This window comes from Erinaceus europaeus, chromosome 1 (genome assembly GCF_950295315.1).
Source record: "Erinaceus europaeus chromosome 1, mEriEur2.1, whole genome shotgun sequence".
Taxonomy (NCBI): Eukaryota; Metazoa; Chordata; class Mammalia; order Eulipotyphla; family Erinaceidae; genus Erinaceus; species Erinaceus europaeus.
Genome location: NC_080162.1, coordinates 178,986,329 through 179,008,115, shown reverse-complemented (window position 1 = coordinate 179,008,115; position 21,787 = coordinate 178,986,329). Strand labels below are relative to the sequence as shown.

Genomic DNA, 21,787 nt, shown 5'->3' with positions numbered 1-21,787 from the left:
AAGAAGGGGGAGGAATTTAACATATTCAATGCCTGATGTCATTCATTTTTTTCTTTTCTTTTTTAAAAATTTTTTTATATTTATTTATTTTCCCTTTTGTTGCCCTTGTTGTTTTATTGTTGTTCTTGATGTCGTCGTTGTTAGATAGGAAGAGAGAAATGGAGAGAGGAGGGGAAGAATAAAAGCATAGTGACTTCAGATTTGCTGACATAAGATGAGAGCTTAGAAAGGGAGTTAGAAGGGAAGAGGGCCCAGTGTCTGAGAGTAGAGATATTACACTTTGGCGGTGAGTGTTGTGTGCTCATATGTGTGTGTCTGTTTGTTTGCTTGTAATTTTACCCTGACACAACTAATCTTGTAAAATAATAATTCCTGGGGCCAGTTGCTGGTGCATCTGGTTAAGTGCACATTACTATGTGCAAGGATGGGTTCAATCCCCGGGGCCCCATATTCAGAAGAAAAGCTTCACAAGTGGTAAGCAATGCTTCTTTCCCTATTTATCTTCCTCGTCCCTTTCAATTTCTCTCTGTTCTATCAGAAAAAGAAAGTTAAAAATAAATAACTCTTTCAAATATTCCTCAGTAAATAATAATAATAAATAATAATGTTTTGTTTTAATGTATTTATTTACTGAGAGCTTCAATATTTTCATGTGTGCAATACCTCTTTTTAAAGTATTATTCATTGTTCATATTTTGTATTGGATATATTCTAAACTCTACATCTAACAACTAAAGGCAGTTTCAGCTAGACACATCTCTGCCTATGAGTTTATAGAATTTCTATGATTGATTATTAGTGCATATAAGATGGAAAAACTGTTCAATATGTGGATGAGGCAAGATAGATGTCAGTATTGAACTCTCTAAAAAAAAAAGTGGCACAATGAAAACCATCACATTATATAAGGATTTTCCTGTTACTTTCTGTTTTAAATGTAGGATACTCTTGCTTTGTTTCCTGTGTTTCTTTGCAAGAGCAATAATGCATCATTTAAGTATTTGCGGATGTAACTTTCAAGTTATTTGGTAAATTTATAAAATGCTTACATTTAGTCAGATAGTTACCTGCCTGCAGATTTTTTTTTTTTTTTTGCTATTTGAATTACACTGCTCCCAAAGTCTCAGAGAAAAAAAAAAAAAAAACCCAAACTTTTGGACATTATTCTATTTTTAAGTGACAGACTTTTTTCTTAAGTTCAGCTTTAGACATTTTTTTCTGATGTTTTTTTTTTCTCACCCTAGCCTGCTCTTCTGAGTCTTTCATTTCTTTTTAGGTGGTGTGGGCAACAAGTAGCAGAATAGGCTGTGCCATTAATTTGTGCCATAACATGAACATCTGGGGACAAATCTGGCCCAAAGCTGTCTACTTGGTATGCAATTATTCCCCAAAGTGAGTAGATACTATTTTCATTCTTGAGCTTTTCTTCACCTGAAAAGTACCTTTATATTCCTCATTTTTTCTTATTTTCAATAAATTAATAAATATATTTTAACTCGGTTTACTTAATACAGCAACACTTATTATTGTTCATTGCATAAAGTTAGTACTTAAAAGGAATAGGTGAATTAAAATATCATTGATTAGAGTAATATTTCTCATCTTTCTTTTTCATTCATTGCAGTGTTATTTCACTTTAACTCTTTAATGATTTTAATCAGAGATTAGCAATTATAGGTTCAGTCATGAATAGACTTTCACCCTTATGCACAATTTACCATGGGCAAAGAACAGGATTTAAGCTCCTGGCTACCACATGGGAGTGTCATATACAGGGAAATTTCACGAGCAGTAGAGAGTGCTATAGTGTCTTTCTCTATATAATAAAAAGAGTTTACTAGAATCAGTCAATGCAGGCATGAAGCCCCAGGGGGACACTTTGGCTGATGCCTTGGCAGCAAGAAAACAAACAAACAAACAAACAAAAAACTCTAAGCCCAAGAGACAGGATAGAATGTGTGCATTATCATGCTTGCAGTTCAGGTTCAAGCCTCAGCACCACATGTAAGATTTATAACAATGTAGAAGACCAGAGGAAAAGTCCAGTACCCTGAATGAAAAAGGTGGCCTGGAGTAGTAAGTTAAACTGTCCATGTGAGACCCTGGGAACTCACACAAAAAATACAATTGTACATAGAGTAAACTATGCCTGAAATATTTTTTATTAAAAAAACAAATTGTATATATATCTCCCATATTTACTGTTAGCAATTCTGTAAGAGCTTGATTTAAAAAATTTTTAATAATATAGTATACTACTTAGTATATGTTTAAAAGAATGAGGCAATAATTTTTATTTATACCTATAACTAGAAGAACTCTGAAATCTATGAATACCTTGAATCTTTGTGTAAAATCATCACTTAGAAGAGTCCTAATATAGTGATAGTTTGCATTGTCTTATAAATGATGCCACTAGACTGTCTCTTAATATAGCTGATCATCTCTTTAAGGGGAAACTGGTGGGGTCACGCCCCTTACAAACATGGACGACCCTGTTCTGCTTGCCCACCTAGTTTTGGAGGGGGCTGTAGAGAAAATCTGTGCTACAAAGGTATGTGCTATTGTGTTGTAATATTCCATTTACTTTACATTTAAATCCATTTTATTCATTAAATTTTGTTTTAAGATTTGAAAGTGCATTTAATTCTACATGTAATGTTTCTAGATCTCTGTTTCGCATATTTGAAAGAACCCATTTAAAATATTATTTAAAAATGTAATTTTAGTAAGATTCCTTTAGCAAGCAAAGGGAAATTTCATGATTAGCCATAATAACTACCTGTTACACTACTAGAGGATTATTCCAGAGTAGCAAGTATATTTATATTTTTACAAATATTTTTGATATTCTGTTGACTGAAATATTTTCAATAATTGACATCATTTTTGAAGGACTAAACATTTGAACACAATTTTTTAACACTTAGAGAAGTTTTCCAAAATACTAATCTGTGAATTTTAAAAACCATGGTTAAGGAGGCTGGGTGGTGGCACTCCTAGTCGAGTACATATGTTACAATACCAAGGGCCCAGATTCAAGCCCCGGTCCCCACCTGCAGTACAAAAGCTTTGTAAGTGATGAAGCAGTGCTGCAGGTGTCCTTATCCCTCTCTACATCCCCCTTACCTCTCTATTTCTCTATTTCTATCTCTATCAAATAAACAAATAAAGATAATAATAATTTTAAAAAAACACTCAGTGAATTATATTGATTCTGTGCTTCTCACTGCAGAATATATACATTATTTTCACATCATGATGATAAAAATTTATATTAATATTACAGAAATACTGAAAAAGTTGGTCTCAGATGCACTTGATGTCTGAAAAATGTTTACAGTACATGGAGATAAAATATATATTACAAATATTTGTGAAAGTGATGCTATCCAACTGAACTTTTTTTAGTCTATTGTAGTTTATTTTTTCTAAATAATTACTAAATAAAGCTAAGTGTAGTCTAGGTGCAATAGAAAAATATATATAAATGCACACCATTTCAGCACTCATAAGTCATTTTTCCACTGAATGCACATTACCATGGTCAAAAAGTAGCCATACAATTCGCTCAATTGTATGAGCCTTTTCGAATTTATAGAAACATTTGCAGCATTGTCAGCTGTGTTAGAGTCTGTTTCCCATCTTTTATACTCATAAACCTCTAGCCTATTTGCCCTCTCACGAATGGATGGGTACTCACTATATTTTACTTAATATTTTATTTTGACTTTAATTTTTTCTAGGTTCCAAGTTCTTGGACACATTTTAAATAATGCACTTTTCCAAAATGTGCTACTCTCAAGCCCTTGATATAAGCCAACCTGGAAAAAGTATTATGTCCAGTGATTAAATTAAATATTAATTTCTGCATTGAATTTCCTTCTAAAAGAGAAAAAAAAACCTTTCCATGGAAACTGATATTACAGAAATAAAAAGACCATGCCATTCTTTCTTTAGGCCAGATTTCCTTTGGGGAGTTGTATAAATGTGATCCTCCTGAAAATATTGCAAATATGATTTCACTTGGAAAAATCAGATTAAATTGATTAAGGTCTGTTTTCATTAAATCACTGTGTAGACTTCATGGTATAATTATTAAATACCCATCACTGATATCATGTTGAAGTGTAAGCAAAGTTTAGAAAAAAAATCCCATTTACTATTAGCCAAATGGTAGCAAAAATAAATCAAGAGCTCAAAGACTTCTGTAGTTCCTTCAATCCAATGTAGTAACTGGATCACCATCTTTGTGCCTGCCTAGTGTTCAAGGTTAGCCCTCACAACATAAGAGGGGGTTTTGGTGCTATTGTGTTTCCCCCCACCTGTCTTTTGTCTCTGTCTCTGTTTCTCTACCTGTAAAATACCTGCCCAGAACAATGAAACCTTGTTGATTTTAAAAAGGAAAGCTTACCCTTTAACCTAAAACTGAGACTGATTTTTTTTTAGATTAAAATGATAAAAAGCAAATGAAGTGATATTATTGTTTGGCTAATCTGTGCACATGTAAGATGGAATTCATATTTCTCTCTAACAGAAGGGTCAGACAGATATTACCCTCCACAAGAAGAAGAAACAAATGAAATTGAAAGGCAACAGGCACAAGTCCATGACACCCATATTCGAACAAGAGCAGATGAGAGTAACAGAAATGAAGTAGTGAGCATGCAGCAAATGTGTAAGACTTCTGTGTTACTTCTAATTTTTAAAAATGTTTACATCAGCATATCTGAATATATTTTATTAACTTAAGCTTGGCATTAGACTACATGTGATAAAAAATAGCAGCATTTTCATGATCTAAATTATTTTTCCAGCCCAGATTGTTTCTTGTGATATCAGATTGAGAGATCAGTGCAAAGGAACAACCTGCAATAGGTAATATTTTTATTCTCAAAATTAACTGGCAAAATAGAATACTCTGATTTTATGCTGATATACAGAAAACCTACATTTTGTTTCCAATTTATTTTATTTAGATATGAATGTCCTGCTGGCTGTTTGGATAGTAAAGCTAAAGTTATAGGCAGTGTACATTATGAAATGGTAAGTATTATATATGGAATTACATTGGAAATAGAGGTTATTTCATAAAAGTTTGATTCCTGAATGTAAAGATATATTTCTAAGTATATACTCTTGTTGTTTAGAAATATTTACTTTAATTAATTAGTCCAATCCAAAACTTAGATTTTCATATTCCTTGTCTCCTTCTTTTTCTTTTCTAAGCAATCCAGCATCTGTAGAGCTGCAATTCACTATGGTATAATAGACAATGATGGTGGTTGGGTAGATATTACTAGACAAGGAAGAAAACATTATTTCATCAAATCCAATAGAAATGGTGTTCAAACAATTGGGTAAGTACCTGAATGATCCTTTAGGTCATAGGATTTTAAATTGTAGCAATAAGTTAACTTTCTCTCTTAGGGAAAAATTCAGAAAAATTATATATATATATATATATATATATATATATATATATATATATATATGCAGTTTTAAGGATCATGTCAGCTACATAATTTTCATAGACAAAAAAGGGAAAAGTATCGAAATCCATGTTGAATCAATTTGCTTGTAAATTGCATGCTAGTGCTTGAACTTGTTCCTGGTGTGAAATAATACAATTTTTCAGCAATAAAAGAATATACCCCAAGGAAGTCCATCTTTAACCTTTCCTATGTAGGGAAAAAGTAATTTATTTCATGCAACAGGAGCTTTGTTCATAAGATTGAGTAGATTATTAGGCAAAAGCATATTTTTAAAGTCCTCTAAATATGGAACATGCCACCCTTATCATTTACATTTTTTTATTTTATTTAACATAATTAGGATAGAGACAGAGAAGCTTTGAGAAGGCAGGGGGAGATAAAGGAGCAGATAGAAAGAGAGACATCTGCAGCACTGCTTCATCATGCATGAAGCTTCCCCTCATTGCAGGTGGGGGGCAGGAGCTTGAACCTGGGTCCTTTCAGTTTGCAACGTGTTACCTTGTTTTGCCAATTCAACTTTATTTTAACATAAAAGCACTGATTAATCTTTGAAATGTTTCTTACATTAAATATATGGCTCTAAAACATCTAAAATATACTTGGTACAAAGTAGCAAAATATATTTTTACATTATTGTTATACTGTCTCTTCAATTAAAATTTTCTAAAATTCACATTTTATTTTTAACAAAGTGAATACATTTATTTATTTATAGATAATAAAGAGAGAAAACAAGAAGGAAAGGGGAGATAGAAAGGGAGAGAGACATCTGCAGCACTGCTTCACCATTTGTGAAGCTTTCCTCCTGCAGGTGGGGACCTGAAGCTTGAACCTGGTCCTCGGGCATTATAACATGGACATTGATTTGGTTGTGACATGCCCGGCACCTCAAAGAACAGTGTTACTTAGAAATATACAATCTCTTTGTATGTTACTCCTGAGGATCAGAAAAAATATATTAGAAATCTTTGCAAAATAGTGGGATGACATCCTAGCTATATAATTTTGTTCAAATTTCTGATGGGTGTTTTTCAACTATTATTAATTACTGTTTGACATTAGGTTTCATTAAAGTAGTTATTGATTAATTATATAAATATTGATTAATTGCCTATCATAAGTTATTTGCTTTAGTATGCCAAATATTGGTTTTGCATTAAATACATTTTATTATTTTTTCTCTTAATTTATTTTTTGATTAATTTGTTATAGAAACTCCTGAATCTTGAAGAGTGTGTCATATTAAAGTGGCATTGTGAATAAGTGTTACTATATTTAATAAATTTTGTTTTCTGAAAAATTGGGTGTAAATAGGCCAATTATGTTTTCATATAAACTAATACTCTTCTATTTTGAATAGTGAATAATTATGGTAGATTCATTTGCATATTATAAACATTTTGCTAGATAAAGGGGGAGACAAAATGGTGAATATACTCCTTTAAGATTTTTATTATTTGGTAGTCTTCTTATAGTACTACTTTGTATTTACTGTGTTGAAGGATTAGTTTGATTCTGAAGGAACAAGGAACAAGTATGTCAGCATTTTAGTTTTAATAAGATACAAATAGCTATAAATGTGAATTGTTTTATTCTACTATGATTTTGAGACTGGTAATGAAGAAGAGATCATGCTGTAGAATCAAGAACAATATTGATTTGGTTCATATTTTAATGTAATATGTATCCAGCATGAAATACATGAACTCTTTGACCAGTACACATCTAGATATTCAAATAGGAATGCTAATAATAATAAGTATTCATAGCTACCCCCCAAGTACTATGGTAAATCATGACAACAGTGTATATATGAAAATAATTGATGATGATTTATGTTTTATCTTCAGCAAATATCAATCTGCTAATTCCTTCACAGTCTCTAAAGTAACAGGTTAGCATTTTTATATTATTTTCTTACTACTATGTTACATGTTATCATTTATAAAGAGTTGCTTATTGCTTTGTGTTTTCATTCTTCAGTTCAGGCTATTACTTGTGAAACAACTGTAGAACAACTTTGTCCCTTTCACAAGCCTGCTTCACATTGCCCAAGGTAATGTTTTTATTATTCTTTCCACCAGTGAGCATATGATGAGATTTTGCCCTATAACAATGTCATTTCCTGATATTTTAGTGTCTATAGGTCTTAAAGGGTATATAATTTGAACTACTCCTCAGTAGAGAGCAGTGAGATTTAGCAAACTAAATTAATGCACTGTAGGACTACTAGATTATTTGTGTAAAATGCAGAATACTTTTATATTAGCTGGAATGTGCATATAGTCTATATATTCATAGATACTACAAAGAGTTTTTGCTTTATTCCACTTGGGCCACTTTAAGAAGTCGCTGAATACTGGGCAGTATAAACAACAGAAATTTATTTTCTCAGTTTTAGAGAGTCCCAGATCAAGATGTTAACAGATTTGGTCGCTTTGAACCTTTTCTCCTTGACCTACTTCTTTCTTTTTTTTTTTTTTTTCTGTATCCTCAGGTCTGGGTAGGGGTGAGAAGGAGGGAGAGAGAGGTAAAAAGGTTTTCTATTTGAATTACTCCTCAGTAGAAAGCAGTGAGATTTAGCAAACTAAATTAATGCACTGTAGGACTACTAGATTATTTGTGTAAAATGCAGAATAGTTTTATATTAGCTGGAATGTGTGTGTAGTCTATATATTCATAGATACTACAAAGAGTTTTGCTTTATTCCACTTAAGCCAATTTAACAAGTCGCTGCATACTGGGCAGTATAAATAACAGAAATTTATTTTCTCAGTTTTAGAGAGTCCCAGATCAAGATGTTAACGGATTTGGTCTCTTTCTTTGAACCTTCTCTCCTTGACCTACTTTTTTTTTCCTGTATCCTCAGGTCTGGGTAGGGGTGGGAAGGAGGGAGAGAGAGGTAAAAAGGTGTTCTCCTCTCTGTGGATTCAGAGCCTCACCCTATGACCTCACTTAACTTTAATTACCTCCTTAAGGAACTCTGCAAATATAGTTGCACTGAGAGCTAAGACTTCAGTCTGAATTTGGGAGTAGGAGGAACATGACAATTTATAACATAGTCTTACTACAAAAACTGAAGTGACATACTCATATCTTTAAACCTTGTCATCCAATTCCTAAATAAGATAAATCTAATGAATGAGGAACCAAAAAAAAAAAAAAAAGGGAGTGGAGTGGTAGGTAGTGCAGTGGGTTAAGCACACTTGGTGCAAAGCACAAGGACTAGCATAGGGATCCCGGTTCGAGCCCCTGGCTCCCCACCTTCAGGGGAGTCGCTTCACAAGCAGTGAAGCAGGTCTGCAGGTGTCTATCCTCTTCTCCCTCTCTCTGTCTTCCCCTCCTCTCTCCATTTCTCTCTGTCCTATCCAACAACAATGACATCAATAACAGTAATAACTACAACAATAAAACTAGGGCAACAAAAGGGAATAAATATTTTTCAAAAAGCCTGCTTTTCTGCATTTACTACACTGTATGTTTTGTATACTCTTTTGAAAGTACTAGTGGGCAGCATGTGAGCTACATAGTGGCTACAGCATTGAGTTTCATCCCCAGCATTTCATTGCCAGAGTGATGCTCTGATTCCCTGTCTCTCTTTCTTTCTCTCTGTATTCTGAGTTGTATGCAACAAGTTGTGAATACTGGACATAAAAACTCGGACAAAAATCTCTTCTAACATGCCTAATTAGAAATTAACTTTTGACCATGATTTCCCACAAATCATGTGCTGAATTCTCTCCACCACTACCACCCCCCAAAAAAGAGGGAGGGAAAAACAGAAAGACAGAAGAGACACCAGTGCACTTTCCCACCATCCAAAAATTTAGATTTGTGCTGTCTACAGTGCTCCCCTTTGGGATCAAGAAACAAAATGAGTTAAATCTCATCTCATACATAGTAAGGCAATAAGATATTCACTCTCTCTTCTGGCATTCCTTCCTTCCTTCCTTCCTTCCTTCCTTCCTTCCTTCCTTCCTTCCTTCCTTCCTTCCTTCCTTCCTTTCTTCCTTCCAGAATGGCAGAGAGACAGAGTAATACTAGGAAGGAAAACCACAGTATGGACACTTTTTTCAGTGCAGTAAGTGCATGGTTCAAACCTGGATTGTGCTTATGGTAAAGCAGGCAAGCAATAATTTTCATGTAGTTGTTAAGTCTCTAATTTACTATGTAAAACAAATTACATTTTTACCATTTTAGCTTCTAACTTCCTTTCAGCGAGTGTGAATGTATGCATGAATTCAGAAAAACCCAACTGACCGAAAGAATGAAAATACTACCTGACAGCTTATTAACCCCTGGGATATTTAGGATTTGAACAAGAATTATGATTGATTGAGCAATAATAATTGGACCCAGTATTTAAAGGTTTGTGTAGCCTAGGAGATGGCACAGTGAATATAGGGTTAAATCATACTTGGAACCTCAAGCCTGAGGTTCCAAGTATGATTCCCATCACTGCAGGTGACAGTGAAGCCTTTTTTCTCTTTCCCTTTCAAATAAATAAATAAATAATCAAAAACTTCTGAAAATGAGCAGGTCCAATCAGATACCAGTAAAAGCAGTACAGTGTAATATAGTATAGTGTAATATAGTGATTTGAAGTGAAGTTAATATAGTAGACACACGTCAGTTTTTAATGATGTATGCCTAAGACTTAAGACATGTAATTTTTTAAATGAAGAAATTTTTATTTGATTAAAAAAATAGAGGATGAACCACAAAGGGGGCTGGTTGTAGTGCACCTGGTTAAGCACACAAATCACCCAGTTCAAGGAGCAGGGATTGACCCCCTCCCAACTCTCACTCAGCCCCCTACCCCCAAAAGGGGGAACCCTTCAGGAGCTGTGAGACAGGTCTACAGGTATCTTTCTCTTTTCCTCTTTTTAAAAATATTTTATTTATTAATGAGAGTGATAGAAGGAGAGAGAGAGAGAGAAACAACCAGATATCATTCTAGCATATGCTCTTACGGGAACTGAACTTGGGACCTCATGCTTGAGAGTTCAATACTTTATCCACTGTGCCAAGTCCCAGAACACCTCTTTTCCTCTTTATCTGTCCTTTCACCTCTCAATTTCTCTATGTCCTAGCAAAAAAAATATAAATAAAAAAAGGGGAGTCGGGTAGTAGTGCAGCGGGTTAAGTGCAAGTGGCGCAAAGCGCAAGGACAGGCTTAAGGATCCTGCTTCCAGACCCCGGCTCCCTACCTGCAGGGGAGTCGCTTCACAGGCGGTGAAGCAAGTCTGCAGGTGTCTGTCTTTCTCTCCCCCTCTCTGTCTTCCCCTCCTCTCTCCATTTCTCTCTGTCCTATCCAACAATGAACGGCATCATCAACAACAATAATAACCACAACAAGGCTACAACAACAAGGGCAACAAAAGGGGGGATAAAATAAGAAAAAAGGAAAAACAAACAAACAAACAAACACACGTTCTAGGACCATTGATTTTTGTAGTGTAGGCACCAAGTCCTAGTGATAACCCTGAAGGGAAGATAATTAATTAATTTAAAAGAACCATATTAGTGCTAAGGACTGGAGATGCTTAAAGTAAACCAGACATACTGTATCTATAACCTGACTTGTTCAATTGCCTTATTTGAGAACTACATTAAAAAAAGTTTGTTTATGTATACATTCTTTGATTTTACTATTAAGAGAAGTAGAAGTAGCCAAATACTTACTATGTACACTTACTTCTGCATTTCAGAGTCTACTGTCCTCGTAACTGTATGCAAGCAAATCCGCATTATGCTCGTGTGATTGGAACTCGAATTTATTCTGATGTAAGTATCCTAATTCATCTAGCCTATAGCATATAGCCACATAATATTGAAATGTATATACATTCACATACAGAATGAAAAAAAGTTTGTTATCAGGAGAGTGAACTATAAATGAATATAAAAATAATCTTTTTTTGTGAGGGAATTGGGGGTGTGCTCATGAGTAATTATTACTTCTTTAGATGATTTTTTTTTTCATTCAGATAGAGAGTAAGAATTAAAGTAAGGCATCACAGCATCAGATCTTCCTCTGGTGTTGAACATGAACTTGGGCAGTCATAGCAAACCATTTGCCTTTCCCATTGAGAAGTATCTCTATCATAATGATTTATCTTTACTAAATGTTCCTTTATTTATATCTTATATCAGACACATAATAAAAAATCCTGAATGTGTTGTTGAGATGGAAATGCATTTTTTTTCCTTTAATCTTTCTGTTAACTTCTCAGTATTTGAAACATAAACTAGAAAATTAAGGATTTATCAAATGTATGAATAATGTATTCACTACCAAAGGAAGGTTAAAAAATAGCATAGACTCAAAAAAAGGTAATAATTTAAAATATGTACAAAAGGGGTTTAAAGTTTTATCGTATAGTCTTTAACACAAAGGTACAGCCTTTCATTTCCCTTGATTGCTATCTAGGAAACAAACCAACTGAAAAAGATTGAAAAAGAAAAAAGTACATAATAAAGGAAGCAAACTGAGGGGGTGTTATAATGGATGACCATACTGCCAAGAAAGACTAGCTGTGGTGACTTTAGTGTGGATAAACATTTTTTGAGCCAGGTTTGAGTGTGGATTGTAAAGAGGTTTAAGGAAGGAAGAGCGAGTGACCTCTTAAGAGGCAGGGAAGAATATGCAAGCTGAATGTGTGTATAGTATATAGGTTTGCTTATATGTAAACTTGACGAGCTTGAGAGATTTTAAGAGGCTACAGTCAGTCTAGTCTGAAGGAAAGAGAGAATGAGCTGTAAAAACATGAATGCGTTGTCAGAGGGTGTGCTGATGACTTTAGATTTTATGTTGCAGACATGTAGAAATAATTGCAGATTCTTTAAGCCAGAGAGTTAACAAAACAAAACAAGATAATAATGTGAATATAATCTTGAGTATGTGATAGAGTACTATGGAAATAGGATTGTAAAAAAGAGGCCCGAAATATTTTATTGCAACCCTGTTTGTTTTGGTGGATTTATTTAGATTCAGGCTTTTGTTTCTATTCCCCCCCCCCCCCCCAGAAGAATAACCGCAGGGTTATTGCTCAGGGTTGAGTTCCTGCAGGGCTCCTTTGGAAACAGTGGCCTTTTTTTTTTTTTCCACTTTTTTTGTGTGTATGTTTCTTTTTGATAGAGATTTAGAAATAAAGAAGGACAGAGGAGGAGGGAAAGACAGACAGACAGACAGAAGGAAAGACACCTACACTACCCACTGTTCCTGAAATATACGTAAGGTGGGGAGGCTGGGGGCTTGAATCTCTATACTCATGCATGATAACACATGTGCTCTTCTATGTGAGTCATTTTGAGGACCTTAAGTTTTTATTTTTTTTAAGTTCAACTTTACCTTTGAAGTTATCTCCAAATCTAAGTCTCTTCTAAGCTTCAGTTTGACAGTTTTCTCAGCTGCTGTTTCAATATCCTCCTGGAATCTTCATTTATTAGTCATCAGTTCTGTGATTATCCTCTTGCCTTTTTTATCTTTATTTATTTATTTATTTATTGGAGATAGCCAGAAATCAAGAAGGAAGGTTGGGGTAGAGAGGAAGAGACAGAGAGAGAGACCTGCAGCCCGGCTTCCTCCCTGCAGGTGGGGATTCTTGCCTCTTTTTCAAAATAATGATTTACTGATTTTTCTTTCTGATACTATCAGGATCATTTTTCACATCCTAAATTAGTGCCACTTTATGAAGTAAATTGCTAGATCTCTAAATCCAAGTTGACTTCCCCGATTTTTTCCTTTTAGCATTAGTCAATTTTGTTAGGTATTATTATTGTTTCCTACCATTATTTAATATTGAGTTTTAAGTTGCTTGAGGGGAGTGGCTTGGAAATTCTGGAATTATTTTTTAATTAGCAACTTAAGGTATGCAAGCTGTGAACAGGACAGGCTACCTCTCTGCTTCACTTTCAAGCACACGGACGGTTACATCAAATGTTAACCCAGTACCATGTAACTACAAATTTGAAGAAAAGATAAGTCTCATGAATTAACATATAGAACTACCAGGCTTTTCCAAAGAAATAAATATTCAGGCTTGTTCATTTAAGAGCTAAAACTATTAACTTTAGTTATGTCTGGTGAGATCACTTCAAAGTATGCCATCAATGTCTATACCCATGGCCCATCTCTGCTAGAATAGACTCAGTAGACTTGACATCCCTTTATCTTCCTACCTCAGTGGAATGGGTAGGCAATCACATTTTATTTATTGACCCTCTTAAGAATAAATTGGAAATATAAAATTACTATTTCTCGCTAAATGAGGAGTCAAAGATTCAGCTATAACTGCCATTTTTATATCCCCTATAGAACAAAAGACATGGGAAGAAGAGTATCAGTTTACTTCTTCTCCCACATTCCTTGTTCATGTTTCTTTTTTCATAATACAACTTCTACATTTTTTAATTTTTATTTTTCATTAAATATGGTGGAGTTTAGGTTAGCATTCATTAAAAGTTTTGTTGTTTTCTACATGGACTTTTCCTTTCATGTATATTAATTCCTACAAAATATGGGTATAGTGTGGGAGGAAGAATCTCTTCTGACGTTTGAAGTCAAATGGAGTGCCTGTTGATTTCATTGTTATAGACAAAACAATAGGTTTCAAAACATCAAGTGCTAGTATTTAATAAATGTTCTGTCGAAGCACTTTTATTGCCTTGGGAAATTGTTGATAATGCCCTTTTAAAACAGAAGGTAAATACTTAAAAATGCATAGAATTCTTTTTAACCCCATTAGTTATGAACTATATTGGGTTTAAACATAATGCAGCGATGGATTTTAAATGAAAATAAAATGACTCCTTAGTGTAAGAATATGAAGTTTTAGATAAATGGTATTTGCAATGTAGCAAAAAAAAAAAAGTGGAAAAGACTAAATGGTTTGGTATTCAGACTCTGATCTAATACATCCTGACTGCTGCCACAAGGTTCAGAGCACAGTAGTAAAGCAAGGTCATGTCAGATGCACAAGCTTATGTTAATTTTTTAAAGTATATTAAGTAATTCACAAGTGCCTATGGACAAGCAAAAACCACACCCATGAACTAAGAAAAGACCCCTGGGGACACTAGGTGAATTGCTTTCTGCTGAAATAGTTCAAATGTTTCAATATTGTAGAATTGCCTCAGGCAATACTTACCTGCTAGCAAATTTTGGTAGAACTTTTAGATAATGACATTTGTTAACATGCAGAGAATACTTTAATGGTCTGAAAAAAAAAGGGTTGTTTCCCAGATGTCAACTGTATGAAAAAATTGAAAGTATTGGACCTAAAACTACAATTATCTTCTCCGTAGAAGTCATATTCAGTTCAGATTCTACAATTGGTACAATATGATTATGGAACTTTCCTAATACTGCAAGTCAGACCATTTGGACCAGGGTAATAGACATTGCAAGTCTAGGTAGCTAGCTATGATTATTCTTCATATTTTTCTTCTTGTGATCATCCTTTTAAGCTGACTTTCTCATGTGTGATTTAATAGGAAAAAACCACCCTATTTTTAAAAAGGAATGCTTAAGATATTCAGAATTTAAATCTAAATTGAATATAATGAAGCATAGATGGTCCTACCTGTGAACTTTTGTTTAGAGTGACTCCAGTAGGTACTAGCAGATAATGAAATGTAAGAATGATAAACAGACCTTGAATACATCATGGGAGCTGATTTGCTTTTTATGGCCTTGCTAAGGCAACAGCAAAGGAAAAGGTCTGCTGCTTGACCGAGGGAGTGTTTCACAGATTAGATGGTGAAGAGATCTTACCCTATAGAATCATCCTTTGGATTTTCTTAGGGTTGGCCTTCACATTGTGACTTTTGAAATACACCTTTATGCACAAAACACCATTCTGCAGTTGTTCCTTGGGTATTGATATGGAGACAGATGTCAACTACATCAGTCTAATAACAGAGTCTAATAACAGGATAAGTGTTGCTGGAATTTACTACTAAATTGGTCTTGCAGCTATCCAGCATCTGCAGAGCAGCCGTGCATGCTGGGGTGGTTCGAAATCATGGTGGCTATGTTGATGTTATGCCTGTTGACAAAAGAAAGACTTACACTGCTTCTTTTCAGAATGGAATCTACTCAGAAAGGTAAATAAAATTAAGTACAGTTACATGTCATTTGTGCTTTTATATTTGCTTTCCAACTAGCTTGCTTTAGTGGCTGAGCTAGTGAGTTTCCTTTTCACTTGCAAATATGAGGTCCTCCATGGATGGGAGAAGCAGCAGTACCAGAGGTGCCTGTCTCCTGCAGGCTTATAAATATAAACATGAAAATCGGATTATGAGCCAGAACCACTCTTTTGTTAATTGATCTCATAATAAGGAAATTTCTTTCATCCTCTTTTGGATTTTCTTAGATTAGTTTTTGTATATGTAATTCTTTTCTAGGTGAGCAAGGCACTGAATATTTCTCTAATCCAGTTATCTGACAAAGTATTTGACAAAAGACAATGAGTTTGATTTTACTCAGAACCAATGCTCATTTTGATTGGAAGGTGGGTGCCTAGTATGACATAAATGAACTCATTCAGGATATCTTATACTATTTGTCACATTAGTATTATCAATATATGCTTTAGTAATTTGAGAACATTCATGTGACTTATGTAGAAAAGACCCAAAGTGACTTTTCAAATTATTTGTATTTGTGGAAGCAATTATTAAGTCCTATGTATTCTATATACATGCAGCAAAAACCCAACTAACTTTTATATCTATATTGAGTTCAAATACATGGTAAAGTTTCTCTAAAGGAGAATGAAGATTGTCTGCCACAGATCTGGGTGCCATCTTCATGAAATAGATAGATTTATATTTAGCATCTACTTTCATAATCATTCGAATATCATGAGCCCACTGTTAAAAAGATGTTCAGCGAGGAAGAAATTACAGAAACCAGACCTTCCATCTTCTGCACCCCATGGGGATGATGTCACATTGCTTTAAGTTTCTGTTGTAAAGTATCTTTCAACATGAGATTCAGTATTCTGTGTATAATTATGTGCATTTTTTTATTTAAATGAAGAAAATCTTAGAATCTTTTAGATTTTAAATTAAAGTGACTATGATTTAAAATGATAGATGTTACAATATTAATTAATATGATATATTAATAGTACTCTAGAGTATTACTTAAATATTACATCTTTTAAATTTGTAATTAAATTTTAACCATGGCTGTCCATTATAAATTTTAAATTCCAGTGTTAGAATAACAGCTTCTTAAACCTTGCTTTATTTAGAATACAAAAATGGTAAGATATGGAAAACATGATCTAGGCCCTGTGAAATTTTATATAAAATACTATTATTTTTACTATTATACCTTAAATTCCGGCAGTCTGGCATACAACGAAGGTTTAAAGAATAATGTCATCCTTACTTAGGTTTTCCAATGACCATAAATTATAGTCCCCTATGAAAGCTGACCATCTGGAATCAGAGTTAGTTTCTGTCTGTCATAAGGAAGTATGATTTATTTGAAGGATTATATGTACATATGACATTAATATACTTTTTGTACTTTTTTTTGTAGCTTACAGAACCCTCCCGGAGGAAAGGCATTCAGAGTATTTGCTGTTGTGTGAAATGGAACACTTGGAAGAGAATCTTATAGACTATTCCAAATGCCGTATTTCTGAAGTTTGTATAAAACTGTAACATTAATGTACAGCAGATATCAACTATTTTCAGTGCTCCCCCACTAAAGTGCCAAATGCATATAAATCTTGGTAGACACAGTATGTAAAATAAAACATGGGACATTATTAGCATTGAGAAAGTTAGTATGTAATGGTTTTAGAAATCCTGTGTTAAATATTGCTATATTTTCTTAGCAGTTATTTCTACAGTTAATTACATAGCCATGATTGTTCTACATTTCATATTATATTATATGGTGCTTTGTATATGCCACTAATAAAATGAATCTAAACTTTGAATGTGAATGGCCCTCAGAAAGTCATCTGATACATTTAAAAATAATCAACTCCAATAAAAAGAAAGAAACCATACCACCACGTTTTCCCATTTTAAATGTTATGCCATTATCTATTCCAAATAATCTGAAATTACTTTCCACTTCAACCTGTATAGATTATTTGTTAAGTTTAGGTACATGGATTATTAAATCCTTATATTGCACTTATTACATATAACCCCTTAATATCCAAATGAATTAATTAAAATGTTTGGTTCTTTGGGAATAGACTTAATAGTAAGAAGAATGAAATCAGACTAGTATTGTGAGAGCCTTTCTAGGGAACATAGAGTAAGTACAGAGTGAAGTATGGACAGCCAGAGATCATATATATATATATATATATTGTGGTCACACATTTACTTTTTTATCCTGGCAAATACTCCTGCAGGCCAGGAAGTATAATAGCAAAAAATTCTTATATATGTCATGTATTACATTACTATTGCCACTGTTCTTATTAATGGTAAATGGATTTGTGTATAAATGTCTTCATATTATATTTGTTTTATGGAAAAAATGTGCCTGGAGAGTAAAATTCTCTAATTGTTAATTTTGTTAATTGTTTTTCTTCTGATGAACTTACTCTTTCCATGTATACATATTAAACTTATCAAGATTCAAGGTATTGCCTTTAGTCTTCTGTATCCATTTAAATTTTTTAAAAGTATCTTTATTTATTTAAGGAAGCCAGAAATCAAGAGGGGAGGGGGTGATAGAGAGGGAGAGAGAATGAGAGACACCTGAAACACTGCTTCACCACTCACAAAGATTTTCCCCTGCAGGTGGGGGCTGGGGATCGAACCTGGGTCCTTGTGCATTGTAATATGTGTGCTCAACCAGGTGCACTACCATCCAGCCCCAGTCCTCTGTATCTTTATTAAGAAAATATTCAAAAGGGTTTTAAATTTGTTTTATCTATATTAACATTCTTTACACCTGAAGTCTTCACAGTCAATTTGATTATTTAGGTATTGGTATCTAAAGAGAAGATAGACAATCATAAGTTTAAAAACATTGTATTAAAATAATATTTAATAAAAAGGTGAATTTATAAACCAGAAGAAAATCATCTGAAAGAAATTACAAAATAGTTGAAAAGGTAGATCCTCCAAATAGTTTTATGAAGTAAATGAGTAGGCATGAAGGAGAACATTAAAAAAGATTATATAAACGGGTTGGGAAAACTAGAGAGCCATATAATAATTTTAAAAGGAGAGAGGATCACATACTCATCAGCATGAGAGCAGACTGATAACAAACTAACATAGTCAAGTGGATCTAGGCAAATGTAATCAGGGAATTGAAAAGGTGTGAGGGAGGGACCCTCCAAACTCAAGAAGCCATGTTCAGGGACTTCCAGAGGTAAGACTATAAAGTAGGAGCCCTTTCAGATAGCGCTTCTGATAAACTAAAAAAAGAAAGATGAAAAATCACTTGAAAACTCAACAAAATACAAGTAGGATCTCTCCAGAAAGCCTCTGAGTCACAGCCACCAAGTTGTGGATGCTACTATGATTCCATCCTGACTTCCCTGGGCAGGTGGACAGATGGGCAGATGACCTCACCAAAATGTCTGGGAACTTCATCTCTAGAGCCCTACCTATTAAAGACCACTTTCCCTTCCACGAGGGAAAGACAGAAACAGGCTGGGTCTATGGATTGACCTGCTAGTGCCCATTTCCAGTGGAGAAGCAATTATGGAAGCCAGAACTTCCCCACTATTTGCATCCCATAAATAATTTTGGTCCATAACACCAGAGGGATAAATACGAGGGGAAGATTATCAGAGGGCTCTGAACTCCAGATCCATGAGGACCTGGAAAGAGAAGAGGAAAAAAAGGGGGGGGGGTGGAGAGGACACTCAGAAGTATTAGATGTAACTTAGAAAGGAATAGAAGGAAGGACCATGGGGGGTGTGGAAGGGGGAGATATATAAATATAGAAAGGTAGTTACAGAAGTAATACTCAACCCATATCTATCATTCTGGAAGAATTAATGCAGTTTTCTTTTTTATTTTTCTTTTTTTTGTACCAGAGCACTGATCAGCCCTGGCTTATGGTGGTGCAGGGGATTAAAAGTGGGACTTTGAAGCCTCAGGCATGACAGTCTGTTTGCATAACTATTATGCTATCTATCCCTACCAGTGGGAAAGGTGTAGAATCATACCTATTTTGTGCAGAAGCTTTTTAATTTGATGTAGTAATTCCACTTATATTTGTCTCTACATAGTAATTCATTCCTCCCAGTTTTCACAGTCTTTTCTTTACCATTATGTAGAGACAGTTTATTCTCATATCAACCCTAGGCTGGTTTTATTGGGATCTTTATTGTTTCCAGTGATACACAAAGACTCTCCATTTCAATGAATTAGGGATTGTTTCCTGAGTCTGCATTACCTCTGGAAATAGTTCGATTTATTTTCCCCTACACTTCCCCTTCTCCTCCCATCCCCTCCCCCTCTTTCATTTTTCTTTTCTTTCCACCAGGATTATGAGGATTATGACTGGGGCTTGGTGCCTGCACTAGGAATCCACTGGCCCTGCAAGCCATATTTTCTTTTCTTTTCCTTTCTTCCTTCCTTAGTTTCTTCCTCTTCCTTTCTCTGTTACCCTCTCCCCCTCCTCCTCCTCCTCCTCCTCCTCTTCTTCTTCTTCTTCTTTTCCTCCTCTCTCTCTTTCTTACACCTGCAGACTCTCCCTCTCTCTCTCTCTCTTTCTTATACCTGCAGACTCTCCCTCTCTCTCTCTCTCTCTCTCTCTCTTTCTTACACCTGCAGACTCTCCCTCTCTCTCTCTCTCTCTTTCTTACACCTGCAGACTCTCCCTCTCTCTCTCTCTCTCTTACACCTGCAGACTCTCCCTCTCTCTCTCTCTCTCTCTCTCTCTCTCTTTCTTACACCTGCAGACTCTCTCTCTCTCTCTCTCTTTCTTACACCTGCAGACTCTCTCTCTCTCTCTCTCTCTCTCTCTCTCTTTCTTACCACTTGTGAAGTGACTCTCCTGCAGGTGGGGAGCCTGGGGCTGGAAGCTGGACTCTTACGCAGGTCCTTGAGGTTTGCGCCACTGAGTTTAACCCGCTGCGCTACCGCCGGACTCCCTCTTTTTGTTTTTTTAATAGTGATTTAATACTGGTTTCAAATTTTTGAGATAATGGGTGTAATTTCAAATTTTTGAGATAGCAGGGGACACCATTCCCACCATGAGAGTTCTGTGTCCCCATTCCCTCCATTGAAAACTGCAGTAGTTCTCCCAATGTCACAAATAGGGGTTGCCTGTTATTTCTATAACTGTATTTATATACATATTTCTACATATTTGCTTACCTTTTTCTATGGTCCCATCTTCTCTTCCTTTTTCAAAGTCACATCTATACCTGTTACTACTTCTAAATGTCCTTCCTTTTCTCCTCTTATTTTTCTGAGTGGATAGAAGCTAAGAAGTCTATTTTATCATATTTTCTTTTTCATTCTATTCGATAGGACAGAGAGAAATTGAGAGGGGAGTGGGCAGATAGAAAGGGAAAGAGACAGAGAGACACCTGCAGCCCTGCTTCGCCGCTCATGAAACTTTCACCATTGGGGGTGGGGTGGTGTGGGGGGGAGACCAGGGGTTTGAACCCAGGTCCTTGCGCGCAATAATGTGTGCGCGCTTAACCAGGTGCCGCTTAAGTACCGCTTGGCCCCTAAGATTCAGGTTCCTTATGGCCTAATACAGTGAAGGTACACAGGGTTCTACTGCCATCAGATCTCCCAGGTGTCTTTCTTGGGGGAACTTGCTAGAATAGCCTAAGACAAGACTCATGTTATCTTGAGATCTGGCCTGAAGTCCACCTTTGGCTTGGCCTCTCCCTGCAGGATCCAGAGCAAGAAACCTCCATCTGGGGCAGCTATACACACAGAGTGAGCGCTTGGTCTCTTGGGGTCGCCCTTTTCCACCAGGAAAAGCTTCCTGGAGCCAGCTGTTTGTTCTCGCCCCACCTCCTTGATACACACACACACACACACACACACACACACACACACACACACCTCACACTGCAGAGGCTACACACACACACACACACACACCACACATACACACACACACCACACACACACACTGCAGAGGCTACACACACACACACACACACACCACACACACACACACCTCATACTGCAGAGGCTACACACACACACACACCTCACACTGCAGAGGCTACACACACACACACACACACACACACCTCACATTGCAGAGACTACACATACACACACACACCTCACACTGCAGAGGCTACACACACACACAC

General features: G+C 35.4%; 1 protein-coding gene across 2 annotated transcripts in view; it reads left to right on the top strand.

Annotated features, from left to right (window-relative positions):
* Window positions 1-18,120, top strand: part of CRISPLD1 (cysteine rich secretory protein LCCL domain containing 1) — a 42,360-nt gene extending 24,240 nt beyond the window's left edge. The window contains exons 5-15 of one of the 2 annotated variants that reach the window (XM_007525802.2): window positions 1,277-1,392; window positions 2,454-2,554; window positions 4,538-4,678; window positions 4,818-4,878; window positions 4,980-5,046; window positions 5,230-5,360; window positions 7,346-7,389; window positions 7,479-7,551; window positions 11,207-11,282; window positions 15,475-15,605; window positions 17,053-18,120. In XM_007525802.2, coding sequence (XP_007525864.1) covers window positions 1,277-1,392; window positions 2,454-2,554; window positions 4,538-4,678; window positions 4,818-4,878; window positions 4,980-5,046; window positions 5,230-5,360; window positions 7,346-7,389; window positions 7,479-7,551; window positions 11,207-11,282; window positions 15,475-15,605; window positions 17,053-17,104 — 993 coding nt within the window. In that variant the 3' untranslated portion in view covers window positions 17,105-18,120. The remainder of the gene's footprint in view (window positions 1-1,276; window positions 1,393-2,453; window positions 2,555-4,537; window positions 4,679-4,817; window positions 4,879-4,979; window positions 5,047-5,229; window positions 5,361-7,345; window positions 7,390-7,478; window positions 7,552-11,206; window positions 11,283-15,474; window positions 15,606-17,052) is intronic. The other variant, XM_060199971.1, reaches the window with a different exon arrangement.
* Window positions 18,121-21,787: the final 3,667 nt, after the last annotated feature.